The 14,667-nt window shown below is 67.4% G+C and overlaps 1 protein-coding gene across 5 annotated transcripts; it reads left to right on the top strand.

The window, feature by feature from the left end:
- The first annotated feature begins 57 nt into the window (after positions 1–57).
- Positions 58–12,846, top strand: ADAM11 (ADAM metallopeptidase domain 11). Of its 5 annotated transcripts, XM_083808865.1 has the most exons (27): positions 59–277; positions 963–1,147; positions 3,910–3,986; positions 4,493–4,559; positions 5,159–5,244; positions 5,343–5,409; positions 5,536–5,584; positions 5,710–5,777; positions 6,213–6,287; positions 6,368–6,439; positions 6,521–6,687; positions 6,771–6,855; positions 6,930–7,020; positions 7,100–7,151; positions 7,283–7,382; positions 7,709–7,780; positions 7,856–7,948; positions 8,046–8,126; positions 8,215–8,265; positions 8,813–8,876; positions 9,051–9,150; positions 9,227–9,346; positions 9,429–9,597; positions 9,664–9,778; positions 9,935–10,025; positions 10,434–10,451; positions 10,851–12,846. In XM_083808865.1, exons 1-27 carry the CDS (start codon positions 220–222, stop codon positions 10,864–10,866), a joined length of 2,289 nt encoding a protein of 762 aa, XP_083664991.1. In that variant the 5' UTR covers positions 59–219; the 3' UTR covers positions 10,867–12,846. The 5 variants fall into 5 exon arrangements, with proteins under 5 accessions (XP_083664988.1, XP_083664991.1, XP_083664992.1 ...); XM_083808866.1 differs by lacking the exon at positions 9,935–10,025; XM_083808864.1 differs by lacking the exon at positions 10,851–12,846 and having other exon boundaries at positions 60–277; positions 10,434–10,623.
- Positions 12,847–14,667: the final 1,821 nt, after the last annotated feature.

A 14,667-nucleotide genomic window follows, 5' to 3' on the forward strand; every position in this document is an offset into this window, starting at 1 on the left:
GCGGGAGCGGCGGGGCCCGGTGCAGTGCGCGTGCAGGTGGCGGGGGCGGCGCGCACGGGGCCGCGGCCGCTCCCTCGGCCCCGCTCGGCCCCGCTCGGCCCCGCCGCCGCCGCCGCCCATGCCCGGCCCGGGCGGAGGAGGGGCCGGAGGGAGCCCGGTGCCGCGGGGCCGCCCGGCGCGGCAGAGCCCGGAGCGCCGCGGGCGGATTATGAGGGAGCCATGAGCCCGCTGCGGAGCTGGCTGCTGGCCGCGCTCCTCTCGCTCACGCCGCGGGCAGGTAGGTGCCGGCCCCGCTCCCGCTCCCGGCCCCGCTCCCGGTCCCGGCCCCGCCGCCGCTGCGGGCTTTTTTGCTGCATCGACACATTTCTCCGCAGCGCCGCCCCGCAGCCGCGCGGGAGGGGCCCCGGGCCCGCCGCCCCCGGCCCCCGCTGCCCCCGGCGGGCCCCGACCCCCCCCCGGCCCCCGCTGCCCCCGGCGGGCCCCGACCCCCCCCCGGGCCCGGTTGCTCGCGGGGGGGCCCCGGGACCGGCCCCGCTCGTGTCCCCCCCCCTATTCCCCCGGTGACCCCCCAGGAGGTGGCCCCCGGCCGCGTTGCTCCGGCTGCGGAGCCGTTCCCGGTGTCCCCCTCCCTGTCCCCTCCGGGACCCGTCGCTCTCCCAGCCCCGTGTCCCCTGGGTGTCCCCGCCAGCACGGACCGTCCTCCCCAGGGCCTCCGGAGCGTCCCCTCCGCGTCCCCCGCCGTGTACCTGGCGCCCCGGGTGTCCCCTCCCGGGCACAGCGCCATGCTCGGGTCCCCCCTGTGCCCCCCACCCCGGGACACGTCCCCACGCCAGCCCTCCGTGTCCCCCCCTTGGGGACATGTCCCCGCTGGGACGCAGCCCGGCCTCGGGTCCCCCCCCAGGACGTGTCCCCACGGCAGCCCACCCGCGTCCCCCCGCCACCGACCCTCTCCTCGCCCGCAGGTCCCGCCGCGCACGCCGGCGCTCCGCAGCGGAGGCTCCCGCGGGCCGGATGGCAGGACGGGCGGGTTGTTTCCGAAATCACCCACCCCAGCAGGTTAGTGGGGCAGAGCTCAGGAGGAGAAGTCCAGAAGCATCAGCTGGACACCAGGGTCAGGAATGAGCCTAGAGGAGGAGGAGGAGGCCCTGTAAGTGAACCGCATCCCCCCTCCGCTCTCTTTCAGGCTGGGGCTGGGGGCCCCGCGGGCACGAGGGCTGCTCCCGTGGTACCGGCGCCCGTGGCGGCTCCCGCTGCCCTCGCGGTCAGGCACAGCCGCACGCGGCCACGAGCGGCCCCGTGGCCGTGCCACCGCCGCCTTCCCCCCGGCTGGCGAGGCCCTGATGGCTTCCATTAAACCTCGGTACCGGAGGTGCGCGTGCGGGCGTTAGGAGAGATTGAAGGGCAGCACGCTGGCAGGGCTCATGCATAATGGATGGGCTCGCTGCTCGGAGCCGGAGCCGTGGCCCCAAACAGGAGCCGTGGCCCCAAATTGGAGCCGTGGCCCCACGGCATGACCATGCCGGCCATCGACCCTCATCCTGCCAGCCCCAAACCATGCCAGGCAGGCGGTCACGCTCGGACACGGCCGCTTTGCCTGGAGCCAGGGGGCAGCTGCATTTCGGGGAGCCGGTGAGAGCCCATTGCACAGGGGGAAGCTTTCAAAGAGGCGGCCGCCGCAGAGACCAGCAATAATCGATTCCCCACATCCTTGCTGGATAAAAGGAGAAATAATGGGCTTAAATTGCAGCGAAGGTGATTTAAGCTTGGCATTAAGTAAAACCTCCTAACGGTGAGGATGTCACGGAGGGGGGGAAGAATCACCAGGGGACGGCTGCAGCACCGCCGGCGCTGGTGGTTTTTTGGGAGGCATTAAGCAGAGGCGTGAGGAAGCGCGGCCGTGGGGCGGGCAGCGTGGCCACAGGCCCCAGGAGACAGGGTTGGGTGCTGCCATGGGTCCCAGCACCGGCAGAGCCCCTGCACGCTGCTTCCATCTGCACTGCTTGGCCCGCTGAAGGACACGGTCTCGGTTCAATGTCATCCGTGGCCGGGACGTCCCCTCCCGGGATCAGCTCTGGGGACGCTGCGTGGCTGCTCTGTGGTGGCAAAGGGGCCAGTGGGGCCATCCCATGTCCCTGTCACCCCGTGCCGAGCTGTGCCCATGGATGGCTGGCACCTGGTGGCTCCTGCTCCGGGTGCCCTTGGTGCAGCACCTGGCAGGGCAGCAGCTCTGCTGGCAGCCTGGGGTTGGGGCGCCCTGGGCACGGCCCCTGCAGCCCAGAGACCCCCTCGGTGGGGAAGGGGTGGGAGACAACAGGGGGACCCCGCACCGGGTCTGCCAGCCCCAAAGGGGGCATCACCTTCCCTCTGCGGAGCTGGAGGTGCCGGGGCCATCACCCAGCACTTCGATTTTGGCTTCCAGCTTAACCTCCGGCTGCTTCTCTCCCGCACCCTGGGCAGGACACGGTGCCAATGCTGCTGCCCATGCGCCCGGCGGTGCAGGGACACCCACTGGTGGCCAAGGAGCAGCTGTCCCTGCTGGTTTTGGCACTGTGCCCCTGACCCATGCTGCAGTCACAGCTTTTTGGTTCAGCAAAGCAGATAACGGGGGCTTTCACCCCAAAAACCACGGGAGAAGCACATCCTGACGATTCGGCTTCTCCTTGCTGTAGCTTCCCCTGGGGGGCAAAGCCCAGGGGCTGGCAGGTGGCTCAGGGCCATGGCAGCGGGGGCGAGCGTTGGCTCCCGTGGGACACACGGGGACAGCGAGTGACAGCCGCGTGTCGGAGGCGAGGGTGCTTTGGGGCATGGTGGGGGCCGGAGGTGAGGAGCCACCGGGCGGCCCCTCACCCACGCGAGGAGTTTGCCAGGTCTCAGCCGGGCGCTGCAGAGCGCGGCTCCCGCCTCCGGCACGCTGCCGCTCGCAGGAATTAGGTCACGAGCGGCGGGCGCCGCAGGGCGGGTGAAGCACCAGCTCCGCACGCTGAGCCCGGGCTGCTGCAGCCCAGGCAGGGCTGGGGGCTGAGCTCTGGCAGCCCCGGGCAGGGCGAAGGCGGCTCCCCCCCAGCCACCGGTGTCCAGTTACCAGCTCGGAGGAGTTTGGCACCTTGGCATCCTGGGGTGGGTTTGGCGATGTCCGGCCGGGCTGCGGGAGCAGCAGTGGCTTCCGCCAAAATGCTGCTCGGTGACACGCTGGTCCCCAGCGCTGCTGCTCCGAGATGCTGCGCTCCCAGCACTCAGACCATGGGCAGCTTGGGTCACAGCTAGTGAAGTTTTGGGTGAAAAAATGATGATTTCCTTTACTTTTTTTTTTTTTTAATTGAAAGAACACCTTCAGAGACCACATGATTGAGGTCTAGGGATTATTATTTTTTTCTTTAGGTAAAAATCAGAAAAGTCTTCATCAGCTCCAGGTGGGAGCCTCGGCTGCTTTTGGTGCCTGCACCCTTCATCAGGGCAGGGCTCGGTGCCGGGCACTCGTGGGCGCAGGCTCTTGGGGCACCGCGAGCGGGGCTGTCGGAGCGATGCCGTGCTGCGTTGTGGCGTGTGGTCCTTGCCTGGCATGGGGGGGCCGGGGGCTGCTGGTGATCTCACGGCGGGGCTTGCGGTGCGCAACACGTGACGGCGACGTCGGCCGGAGGCGTCCCTGTGCCAGCCCAGCTGCCGTGGGACCAAGGCGCCAAAACGGCCGCTGCGCTCCTTGGTGTGACACCAGATCTGTGACGGGTTTAAGGCCAGATCCTGGCTTGGGGTGGCAGCAGGCACATCAGCTGCTCCTCATTCCCACACTGCCATGCAAACACTCTCTGCTCTGCTCAGACCCGGCTGTGATTTTTCACGATTCCAATGGGATTTCTCCCGGCACCGGGCACACGGGGCCATCCATGCCTCACTGCTGCCACTCTCTTGCAGGGGGTGCACCTGGCACAGGTGAGCTTCGTGGTGCGTGCCTTCGGCTCAGCCTTCACCCTCGACCTCGAGCTCAACCAGTAAGTGTCCTGGGGGGGGGGAACGGACCGCTGTGGGGCCGCCACTGCCCCCACGAGAGGGACGGGGTGCAGAAGCAGTGGCATCTTGGTGCCCCCTGGCACTCGGGGAAAGGGGACAGGTGAATGTCCTCACCGTGTCTGCTGGGAGCGTGTGCCTGGCACAGCGTGTGCCGCTCGGCGTGCTGGCACAGGCGTCCTTAATATTTGATGGAGTCGCTCGGAGCTGTCCCAGCTCCAGTAACGGAGCCCTGAGCCTGCTTGGCCATGGGCAGAGCTGCGCTCCAGAGGGAGAGGGGATGTAAGAGGAGCCAGCGCCATAGCTAGGGGGCCGCAGGCCTTGGGTTTCCCAAACTGCGGGGTTCCTGCACCAAGGCGATGCCGGGTGCACGGGGTGGCACGTGGGTGCGTGCCAGAGGATGAGGGTGCATGGGGCAGGGGCACAGCCATCCCCGTCCTCCTCCTGCCTGCTGCCCTGCGGCCTCTCACCCCTCTGCTTTTCCCCGCAGCCACCTCCTTGCCTCACACTACGTGGAGCGGCACGTTGGCACGGGCAAGAACAGCAGCCACAGCACAGTAAGCACCGTGCCGCGCCGTGCCAAGCAGCACCACAGCGCCCACGGTTCCATGCCGGGCTGTGAGCGCCGATCTGCCCGATGCAGCCCTCGGTTCATGGATGATGGCCATGGGTGGCTCCACCTGGGCAGCCTCATGGTGCCTCTGTGCCCAGCACCGGGTGTCCGGGCACTGCCCCAGCAGATGACGCAGGGACACGCATCCTGTGGGCACTGCCGCAATGGGCTCCCCGCTTGCCCCTGGCACGGTTCAGCGCATTGCCACGCTCACAGCCCTGCTCTGGGACCGTGGTGGTGCCTGCTCGGGCGTTGGGCCGGGAAGGCAGCGAACCCCAGGGGACACCAGCGATGGGTGCAACCACCTGCGATGGGCAGGATGGGGCCCAGCAGTGCCATCGCTGCCGTGGGGGGGTCCGAGCGGGGCCGGTGGCTGCAGGGAGCAGCACGGCTCCAGCAGAGGCGGTGTGAAAAAGACAAATGGGATTTCCAGAAATAGCTCCTCGGGCGACTGGTGCTGGCCCTGCCCGTCGCACGGAGCTCCCCGTGCCGCAGAGGCAGCACAGGCCCCATGGGCTCAGCGGCCTCTCCTGGCTCTCGCAGGGTGCCGGGGAGCACTGTTATTACCAGGGCCGGGTGCGCGGCCGGCCCCGTTCCTTCGCGGCGCTCTCCAGCTGCCAGGGCCTGCAGTGAGTATCCCGCGTCCGTGATTTGGGTCAAAACGGATGTTTCGAGGGGTTGCTACACCCCGCCAGCACCCTCTTACACCTCTGGGCTTCCTTTGCAGCGGTGTCTTCTCGGATGGCAGGGACACGTACCTGATCGAACCCCAGGCGGGCGCTGAGCACGGGCAGGTGAGCTCGCCCCTGCCTCAGTTTCCCCATTGTAGGGTCCGGCTGTGGGTCAGGGGTGTCAGGGGACACAGGGAGCTGGAGAGCGGGGGCCGTTGGGTGTTGGTGACACTCCTCTCCCCACCGCAGGGCCTTCGGCCACACGTCATCCAGCGCACTCCGAGCTGCGCCCAGCCAGGTGAGCACCACGCTCGCTCCTGAGGGCTGGCATCCGTGCCACTGCGCCTGTGCCCCCTGCTGTTCCCGAGCACGCAGGGCAGTGCCCTCATCCCGCACACCGCCAGCTCTCTGCCTTCCCTCCAGGCTGCCTCTTCGCTGCACTGGACCACTACATCTCCGACAGTTTACCCAAGCTGCGGCGGCGGCGGCAGGCAAGCGAGGGTGGCAGGGCTGTGGGCACAGGGTGGAGGACACCGGGCAGGGGATGGGGATGCTCAGCCCCAGCCAGGCTCCGGCTGCCCGCTCAGCATCTCTGAGGTGGCTGCTCGCTCGTGGCACAGCCAGAGCTGGTTTGTGGGTGCTGGAGACGTGTTTGTGGGATGCTGCTCCTGCACAGGAGCCCCCTTGGGAGCCACCAGAGAGGCTGCAGCTGGGGCGCGATGGGGTGTCAGTCCCCAGGTCCATCCTGCCAGCTGTCAGTAGGATGATGCCAGTGCTTCCCAAATGTACCTTGAGCCGCAAAACAGGGCTCAAAAATCCCATTCACTGCACTCTCCCTGAAAGCGAGAGGCTCCACGGGGCCAGTCCTGCCCCATGCATCCCCACGGGGTGTGGGGAGTGGCTCAGCTCCTGGCTCCTGCTTGCAGGTGCGACGAGCGCAGCACACGGTTCACAGCGAGACCAAGTACATCGAGCTGGCGGTGGTGAACGACCATCAGCTGGTAAGCACCGGGCCGAGAGGAGCCGAGCAGAGCGGGCAGCGTGGGCCGGCCCCAGCCCTCCTCACCTCCACTCCCCCCAGTTCCTGCAGCTCCGCAAGTCTGTGGTCCTCACCAGCAACTTCGCCAAGTCCGTGGTCAACCTGGCCGACATGGTGAGAGCGGGGTTGTCCCTGGTGGGTTCGTCCCTGGCCCCCCATGGGTTTGTCCCCAGCGCCGTCCTCTCGCCCGCGCAGATCTACAAGGAGCAGCTCAACACCCGCATCGTGCTGGTGGCCATGGAGACGTGGGCCTCCGAGGACCGGATCCGCATGGAGGAGGACTCGCTGGAGACACTGAACGAGTTCATGAAGTACCGGCGCGAGGCGATGCCGGAGCAGAGCGACACCGTCCACCTCTTCTCGTGAGCACTGCAGCCACACCGCCTCCCCTGGGGCCGGGAGCCGGCGGCCGCTTTGCCCATCACCTCCTCCCTCACCCTTGCAGGGGACGGACGTTTCAGAGCAGCCGCAGCGGCACCGCCTTCGTGGGGGGCATCTGCTCTCCCGGCCGCGGCGGGGGGGTCAATGAGGTGGGTGAGGAAAGCAGGCGGGTAGGCTGGTCGAGGGGTCCCCCCCCCGTGACCCCGCTGTCCCTCCCGCGCAGTACGGCAACGTGGCGGCCATGGCTGTGACGCTGGCACAGACGCTGGGGCAGAACGTGGGCATGATGTGGAACAAGCACCGCACCTCGGCAGGTACCCGCCGGGCGGGAGGCACGGGGTGCCAGCCCCGGGGGCTGCCAGGGGATGCAGCTCCTCTCCTCTCTCCTCACAGGGGACTGCCGGTGTCCCGACGCGTGGCTGGGCTGTATCATGGAGGACACAGGGTGAGTGCCCGTCAGGGGGCTGCGTCCCTGCATGGACCCGTTGGCTTTGGGCAGCCCGCTCCACGGCACCCTGCGGGGAGATGCTGCCTGGGGTTGGCGTCCCCCGGGCTCACCGCCTCCCCCTGCCGCAGGTACTACCTCCCACGGAAGTTTTCCCGCTGCAGCATCGACGAGTACAACCAGTTCCTGCAGGACGGCGGCGGCAGCTGCCTCTTCAACAAGCCCCTGAAGGTAGCGGGCCTGGCACGGGGGTGGGTGCAAAATGGGGGTGAGCAATGCTGGGGAGGGTCAGGGGGTCCCCTGGGGCTTGTGGGCTGCCCCAGCCCTGTGACGCGCGAGGTAATGGTGCTGGCTCCAGCTCTGGTTCTTAATTGACCGATTGAGCTGCAAAATTGCCTGCAAAATGTGAGAGGTCGGCAGGTCCTGCCGTTCCTGGGGATGCAGAGCCCTTTTGGGGTGCCGGGGGGCTCACACCCCCCTGGGGACGCTGGGGGTGGGAGTGCTGTGCCCAGCACCCGCCGCATGCCCCCGGCTGCAGCAGTCACTCTCCCTGGCAGCTCCTGGACCCTCCGGAGTGCGGCAACGGCTTCGTGGAGGCGGGCGAGGAGTGCGACTGCGGCTCGCTGGCGGTGAGCGGGGCCGGGGGCCGGCGGCGAGCAGCAGGGCCGGCAGCGGGCTCACACGCTCGCCACCGGCCCCGGCAGGAATGCGCCAAGAGCGGAGGCAACTGCTGCAAGAAGTGCACGCTGACCCACGACGCCATGTGCAGCGACGGGCTGTGCTGCAAGGGCTGCAAGGTGCGGGGCAGGCGGCGGGGGCTGTGTCCTGCGGCGCACGAAGTCGCTGGGGGCCGCGGGGGTTTCTGTGCCGACGCGTGTGCCTTCCCCTGCACAGTATGAGCCGCGTGGCGTGTCCTGCCGGGAGGCCGTGAACGAGTGCGACATCCCCGAGACCTGCACTGGGGACTCGAGCCAGGTGAGGACTCAGGCTGGCGTGGACGGAGCGGGGCTGTGGGGCCTCAAGGGGGCTCACGGCCTTACCCCTCTTCTTTGCCCACCCCCAGTGTCCCCCTAACCTCCACAAGCTGGATGGCTACTTCTGCGAAAACGAGCAGGTGAGTCTGCCCCGTGGGACGTGGCCGGGGGCTCGGGCACATCCCGTGGGCTCCGGCATCGGTGCTGGCAGCTGCAGTGCATGGGGTGCATGCACTGGGGAGAGCAGGACCCCACTGCAGCTCTGGTCCCTGGGCTGTGCGAGCCCCCCCAGTGCATGGGGTCATCCGTGCCTGTACAGCTGTGTGTGCGCACCTGCAGCCATGGTCCCTGTGCCGCGCACCTTCCCTGTGCATGCAGTCGTGGTCCCCGTACCCCGCAGGTTTTCCCATGTGTGTGCATCAGCAGAGATGGCCCTTATGTCGCGCAAGTCTTCCTTGTGCATGTGTGCCTGCAGGCATGGTCCCCGTGCGCTGCAAACCTTCTGTGTGCACGGGTCCTTGTGCCGTGCAAGCCATCCCTGTGCTCGTGCAATTGAGGCTGTGTTTCCGGGGCCGTGTGCCCCAAGCACATGCACCCAGGGTTGTCACCCTGCACTGCCCAAGCCACCTCCTTGGGTGCTCACCCGTGGGTGCCAGTCATGCCATGACACCGCTCCCTGCTCCCCAGGGCCGATGCTACGGTGGGCGCTGCAAAACCCGAGACCGGCAGTGCAACGCGCTGTGGGGTCGCAGTAAGTGCCCTGCCCGCACCATACCCTGTGCCCATCAGGGAGCGCGGGGTGGCGATGTCTTTGCAGAAAGCACCAGGGTGCTCAGAGGAGCGCCCCGTGCCCCATCCCCTGCAGCGGGGGAGTTGCTGGGGGTGAGAAACCGGGGGCAAATGGGTGACGCCTGCTTTCTTCCAGGCTCAGCAGAGCGTTTCTGCTATGAGAAGCTCAACGTGGAGGGGACCGAGAGGGGCAACTGCGGGCGCGAGGACTCGGGCTGGATGCAGTGCAACAAGCAGTGAGCGAGCCCCCCACCCATGCCCCCCCACCTGCCACGCGTCCCCCTTGGTGCCATCGCCCCCCGTGCCTTGCAGGGATGTGCTCTGCGGCTTCCTCCTCTGCGCCAACATCTCGGGTGCTCCCCGGCTGGGCGAGCTCAGCGGCGAGATTGCCACCATGACCTTCTTCCATCAAAACCGCTACGTGGACTGCAGGTGGGTGCCACTGCGGGCACGGGGCTGGGGCCACCGTGGGGCCTGGGGGTCCCTGCGTCACCCACTCACTGCCCTCCCACAGGGGCGGCCACGTGCAGCTGGTGGACGGCTCGGACCTGAGCTACGTGGAGGACGGGACGCCCTGCGGGCCCAGCATGCTGTGTCTTGACCATAAATGCCTTCCAGTGACAGCCTTTAACTTCAGCTCCTGTCCCGGCAGCTGGGACGGGAAGATCTGTTTTGACCATGGGGTGAGGAGGGGGGGCTCCCAGGGGTGCGCGGGGTCTTTGCAGGGTGCTGACGCTGTCCCCTCACAGGTCTGCAGCAATGAGGGCAAGTGCATCTGCCAGCCCGAGTGGACGGGGAAGGACTGCAGTGTCTATGACCCCATCCCCGAGCCAAAGCCCACAGGCGAGACGGAGCGATACAAGGGTCAGTGCGCGCTGCACGGGGGCTCCCACCGTGTCCCCAGCTCCCTCCCCCCTCCATCCCAGGACTGCGCCTCAGCTGGGCACAGCTGGGTCCCCAGGGTGCCCCGTGGCCCTGTCCCCGCTGACCTGTGTCCCTGTCCTCTTCTCCCTGACCCAGGTCCCAGTGGCACCAATATCATTATTGGCTCCATCGCTGGGGCCGTGCTGGTGGCTGCCATTGTCCTAGGAGGGACTGGCTGGGGATTTAAGTAAGCAGATGCCGCATGCTCCTCCTCATCTCCCAGCATGGCAGTGGGAAAGGTGGCCCTGGTGCCATCCCTTGGGGATGCGAGGATGCCTGGTGCCCCTGTCCCTGTGTCCCCTTTGCCCCCTGGCCCTGCCTGCATGCGGCACCAGGACCTCGCTGTCACCCCGACCCCAGCTGTGTCCTGCCCGTCTGTCCCCAGGTGCGGGGTCCCGGGGGGGCTCCCCCCAGCCCTGTCCCGCTGTGTGCTCGGGCACCAGCACCCCTACGTGCTCGGGGCTATGGCTGCTGCCCATGGAACCAGGGGGTGTCATGGGTCAGGGGGCAGTGGCGGAGGAGGGGACACAAAATGAAGGAGGGGAGACATGGGGGGGACACTGACGCTCCTGTCCTCTCCCCCCGCCGCCCCCAGGAACATCCGTCGAGGAAGGTACGACCCAGCACAGCAGGGAGTGTAGCCCCCGCCGCCTGTCCCCCCGTCGTCTCCTCGTCACCGTCAGGCACCGGCGGCCCAGCGGCACGGGACCTCCGTCCCCGGGCCGGGACTGCTGCCATGGGCCCGTCTGTCCGTGTCGCTGTGTGTCCGGCTGCCCCTGTGCTGTCTCCATCTCTGTGGCCCCCCCCATAGCTTCAAAGAGCCAGCCAAGGGGGGGGGGGACCAGCCCTGGGAATAAACTCGCCGGGTGCCCGCAGCAGGCGAGCGGGGCCCTGGCAGCGGCCCCCCCCCGGTGCTGGCTCTTTTGGGCTCAGTGTCCCTTGTGTCCCCCACCCCCCGCCGCCCCCTGTGTCGCACCCCCACACTAAAGCGCTCCTCACTTCTGTGTTGCAGGTCCGGGGGGACCTGAGCGGGGCCTCCGTGCCTCGCGCCCCCCCTCCAGCGCCTAATTAACAGCAATTAAAGGGGGCGCAGCTGCCAGGAGTCCGCCTGAGGAGGGAGGAGAGCACAGGGGGGGGCCTGATTGCGGGAACCCCTCTCCTCGACCTCTGCCGCACCACCACGAATGTCCAGGCCCCCCGGGGCTGGACTCACTCATGGCACCGCGATGAATGTACCTGGGGGGGGCCGTGCCAGGAGCCCCCAAACCCGCATGGCTCTGGGGGGGTGGGGCTGGGACTCCTCCCCCCCAAACCCACATCAGCATCTTCCAGCTTTGGGGGCCGAATCCCCCAGTTCCAGGCCAGTATCTCCCACTATCAGGCCCGTTTGTCTTTCCCCCCCCTTCCCCGCCCCAGAGCAGGGCCTGTCCCCCACCACCCCTGCAACCCAGGGGCTGGGTCTGCACCCCCAGCTGTGGGACCCAAAAAGCAGCCCCCTGGATGTGCAGTAGGTGTGCAACCCCCCCTCTGTCCCCCCCCCCCCCCCCCCAGTTTCGTCCGCTTCTTACCCCATTTCATGGCTGCACCCTCCTGCCTCCTGTCCCCAGCACTGGGGTCCAGCACCCATGGGTGCCAGGCTCTCCCTGTGTCATGTGCCCTCCCCCCACCTCGCCAGCCCTGACAGGTGAACCCCAAAATGGGGGCACGGGGGAGGGCAAGGGGCCACACTCAGGTGCTGAGGTACAGGGTGAGCCCAGGGCAGTGTCACCCCACCCCTGTCAGCGGTCCCCATGTCAGGCACAGCGCATGTGCCACATGTCACTGTCGTGGCTGGCGGGGGGGGGACGTGTCACCCACCTCCTGTCCCCAAGGTGCCCTGCATGAGGTGTCCCCCCCAAACCACAACCCCACAGAGCACTCGGGGCCTCCACGGGCCCCTCAGAGCACTGGTGACACTCGGTACTAGGGGGAGGTCCCCGCTGTCATCCCCTGGAGGCAGGGGAGGGTGGGTGCCTGGGGGGGTGACCTAGGGCTGGAGTCCCCTGGTGTGCTGTGAGAGCCCACAGCACGCAAGGGTGCCTCAGCTGTGCTGGCTCAAGCATCGCCGGCTGTGGTCCCCCACCCAGGGCCAGCAGCGTGCCTGCTGTCCCCACGTCCCCAGCCCTATGGGGTGGGCCAGTGTGGGGGTACCGCAGGACATGACGGGGGGTGACCAGACTTCCATGGCCTCAGCTGCGGTGGTGGCCCCTCACGTGCCTTAGCCTCCGGGTGTGAGCGCAGGTGGGTGCCCTGGGGCTGGGGCTGAGGGGCATGGGGGTGAAGGGCAGGGGTATTTGGATCTGGACCCCTCCCTGTCCCCTCCGTCCTCCCCCATCACCATCTCTGTCACCACACTGTCCCCAAAGCTGTCATGGCTGCAGTGGTGGGGTGATCCCCGCTGTGAGGGGACACCCCCTCCCCAGGCCCTGGGGGGTGGGGGGGGGGGGGCCATGGCCCTCCTCTGCTGCCACTTTCACAGCAAGAAGCCACATTCGTCACTGGTTTGGGGGACATTAATATATAAATATATATAAATATTTTTTTTCTCAATGATTTTAATGCCGTACAGTCAAGCAGTGCCGCTCATGCGCCGGGGAGGGCCAGACTAGGGGAGAAAAAGTGGGGGGGGTGGCACCCGGTGCTTCCCGAGCCCCCCCCCCCCCCCGACCCCCAGCAGGCCCAGTCGAACAGCCCCGGCCCAGCTGATGCCAGGAGAAGCCCTGGGGCCGGCAGCAAGCCCCCGGCCCGCTGCTGCCCGCCAGCCACCCCGCACCGCCTCGCTCGCGCTACCCGGCCCTCCCTGCGCTCGGCCTGGCCCCCCCCCGCCGGCCGCACCTCGCCTCGTGCCCGCGCTCCCGCTTCGCACGCGCCAGGGAGCTGGTGGGACCCGCTGGGTGCGCGTCACCCGGCCCCCGGGACGCCTCCTGCAATGTCGCAGACTTTATTTACAATAAAGACTTGGAAAATCAGCGGGGTCTCTTCCTTCCTCTGGGGAATGGTGGCGTGGGAACGGCTGTGCAGGGTGGTGCAACATGCACTGCCCCCACATTGCACCTCTTCTGAGATGTCATGGCCATGGTGATGTTCTGGTCCCACATGTTCCCCCCCGCCCTCCTTCTCTGCACCCCATGTGCCCACCCCAGGTGGGCTTTGTGGGTTGGGGACACCCCAACCATCAGGTCTGACTGAGGGGCAGCAGAGCAGCTGGTCCCACTGCACGGAGACAACAGCCGGCGGTAAGAGCCACAACGCTCTGTCCCCTTGACTGTCTGGGGACCCTGCCCCACAGTGGGGACGTGGCTGCTCCCTGTCCCGGCACAGCGCTGCGCAGCCCAGTGCCTGCCCTGTGACAAGGACGTGGCTCAGTCCCCGTGCCATGACGGGGACTTGTGCACTAGCAACTGCCTCCCATGGGGCCCAGAGCCTTGCCCACCTCTGGGATGCAAGAGCAGCCATCCCATCACGGGGACGCATGGGCAGGTCCCTGTCCCCTTGAGGGGACACCACACCTTGTCCCCCATCCCACTGCAAGGACACACGGGCAGGTCCCTGTCCCCCCCGGGGACACCCCAGGGCTGGGTCAGTTCCGTGCGGGGTCCTGCCAGTGCTCCCAGGGGACTCATGGGGCTGGAGCAGCCTCCACGGGACCAGCCCAGGGTATGGGCCCAGGCTCGGGGACGCTCACCGGGCAGTGGGAGGCACTGTCTGAGTCCCCATCCCCAGCTGGCCTCCCGGGGAAGCTGCAACCTGCACCCTGGGGAAGGGGCTGGGGTAGCCCCCGGCAGAGCAGCACCAAGGAGGCAGCAGCATCCTGCCCAGCCCTGGGAGCAGGGAGAGCTGCTGGGCCCGGGGTCGTGGCGAGGCCTGGACGTGGCTTCTGGTGCCGCCATGCAAAGCTCGGCCCTGCCGGACTCCTCGGCCCAGCTGGACTCTTCATTCCAGCCGGACTCCTCATTCCAGCCATATTCCTCGGCACTTTGGCCACGAGAGGGCTCCCCCAGTCCAGTCCATGAGCATCTGCACGCCTGGACTGGACGGCACAAGGGATGCGCTGGCGTCCCCGACACGCTGCTGGGCCACGCGCGCTCTGTGGGCCTCAGCCCTGGGAGGATGGAGGCAGAGGACGAAGGCACAGAGCAGGGCTAGGGCTGCAGCATGCTACTGCCATTTGGTGTCCTTCAGCCATATGGCTAGGACAGGGGACATGTTTATCACTGCTGCCAGCCAGCCCCACACTGGACGGCTGAGAGAAGCATGGCCAGCCCCAGCAGCCCTCTGCTGGGAGGCCAAAGTGCCCAGACCCCAGCTCCTCCTTCGCAACAGCACAGCAGTAACACCCCCTCCAATGTGGGCACAAAGACAGGCTCGAGGTGACAGCAGGGGGAGGCAGCCACAGTCCCCTTGGCCCTGACAGTGGTGGGAGAATCTTCCTCGGTGTCCCCCTGCAATGTCGGGCTGGTGTCTGGATACCACTGTGACACGTGCATCAGAAATAACCCACGGGGTTTTTTTTGAATGTTGAGTTACAGAGGGCCCTCAGGGTCAGGATGACCAAAAAAAATGGCTTAAAGTCACCCCAGCTTCGGCAGCGTGCTTAGAGCAGGCTCCTAGCCGGGGCTCACGGGGAGGATGCTGCAGGATGTGTGTGGCGCAAGGGAGTTGCTCCCCAGCACAATAAAATCTGTGAGAGCCAGCAGGGTCCAGCGCCCAGGTGTACTCAATGCACCAGGCTGCAGATCCTCTGCCCCATGAGCTTCTCCAGCTCTGTTTTAGCTTCCTCCACCACAGCA

The sequence above is a fragment of the Anser anser genome (genome assembly GCF_964211835.1).
Source record: "Anser anser genome assembly, chromosome: 23".
Lineage (NCBI taxonomy): Eukaryota > Metazoa > Chordata > Aves > Anseriformes > Anatidae > Anser > Anser anser.

Coding starts and splice junctions, on each gene's coding strand:
- ADAM11 (XM_083808862.1), top strand. CDS start 220: ATGAGCCCGCTGCGGAGCTGGCTGCTGGCCGCGCTCCTCTCGCTCACG. Junction 6,288..6,367: donor TGGTGAACGACCATCAGCTG/GTAAGCACCGGG, acceptor CACTCCCCCCAG/TTCCTGCAGCTCCGCAAGTC. Junction 6,440..6,520: donor TGGTCAACCTGGCCGACATG/GTGAGAGCGGGG, acceptor TCGCCCGCGCAG/ATCTACAAGGAGCAGCTCAA.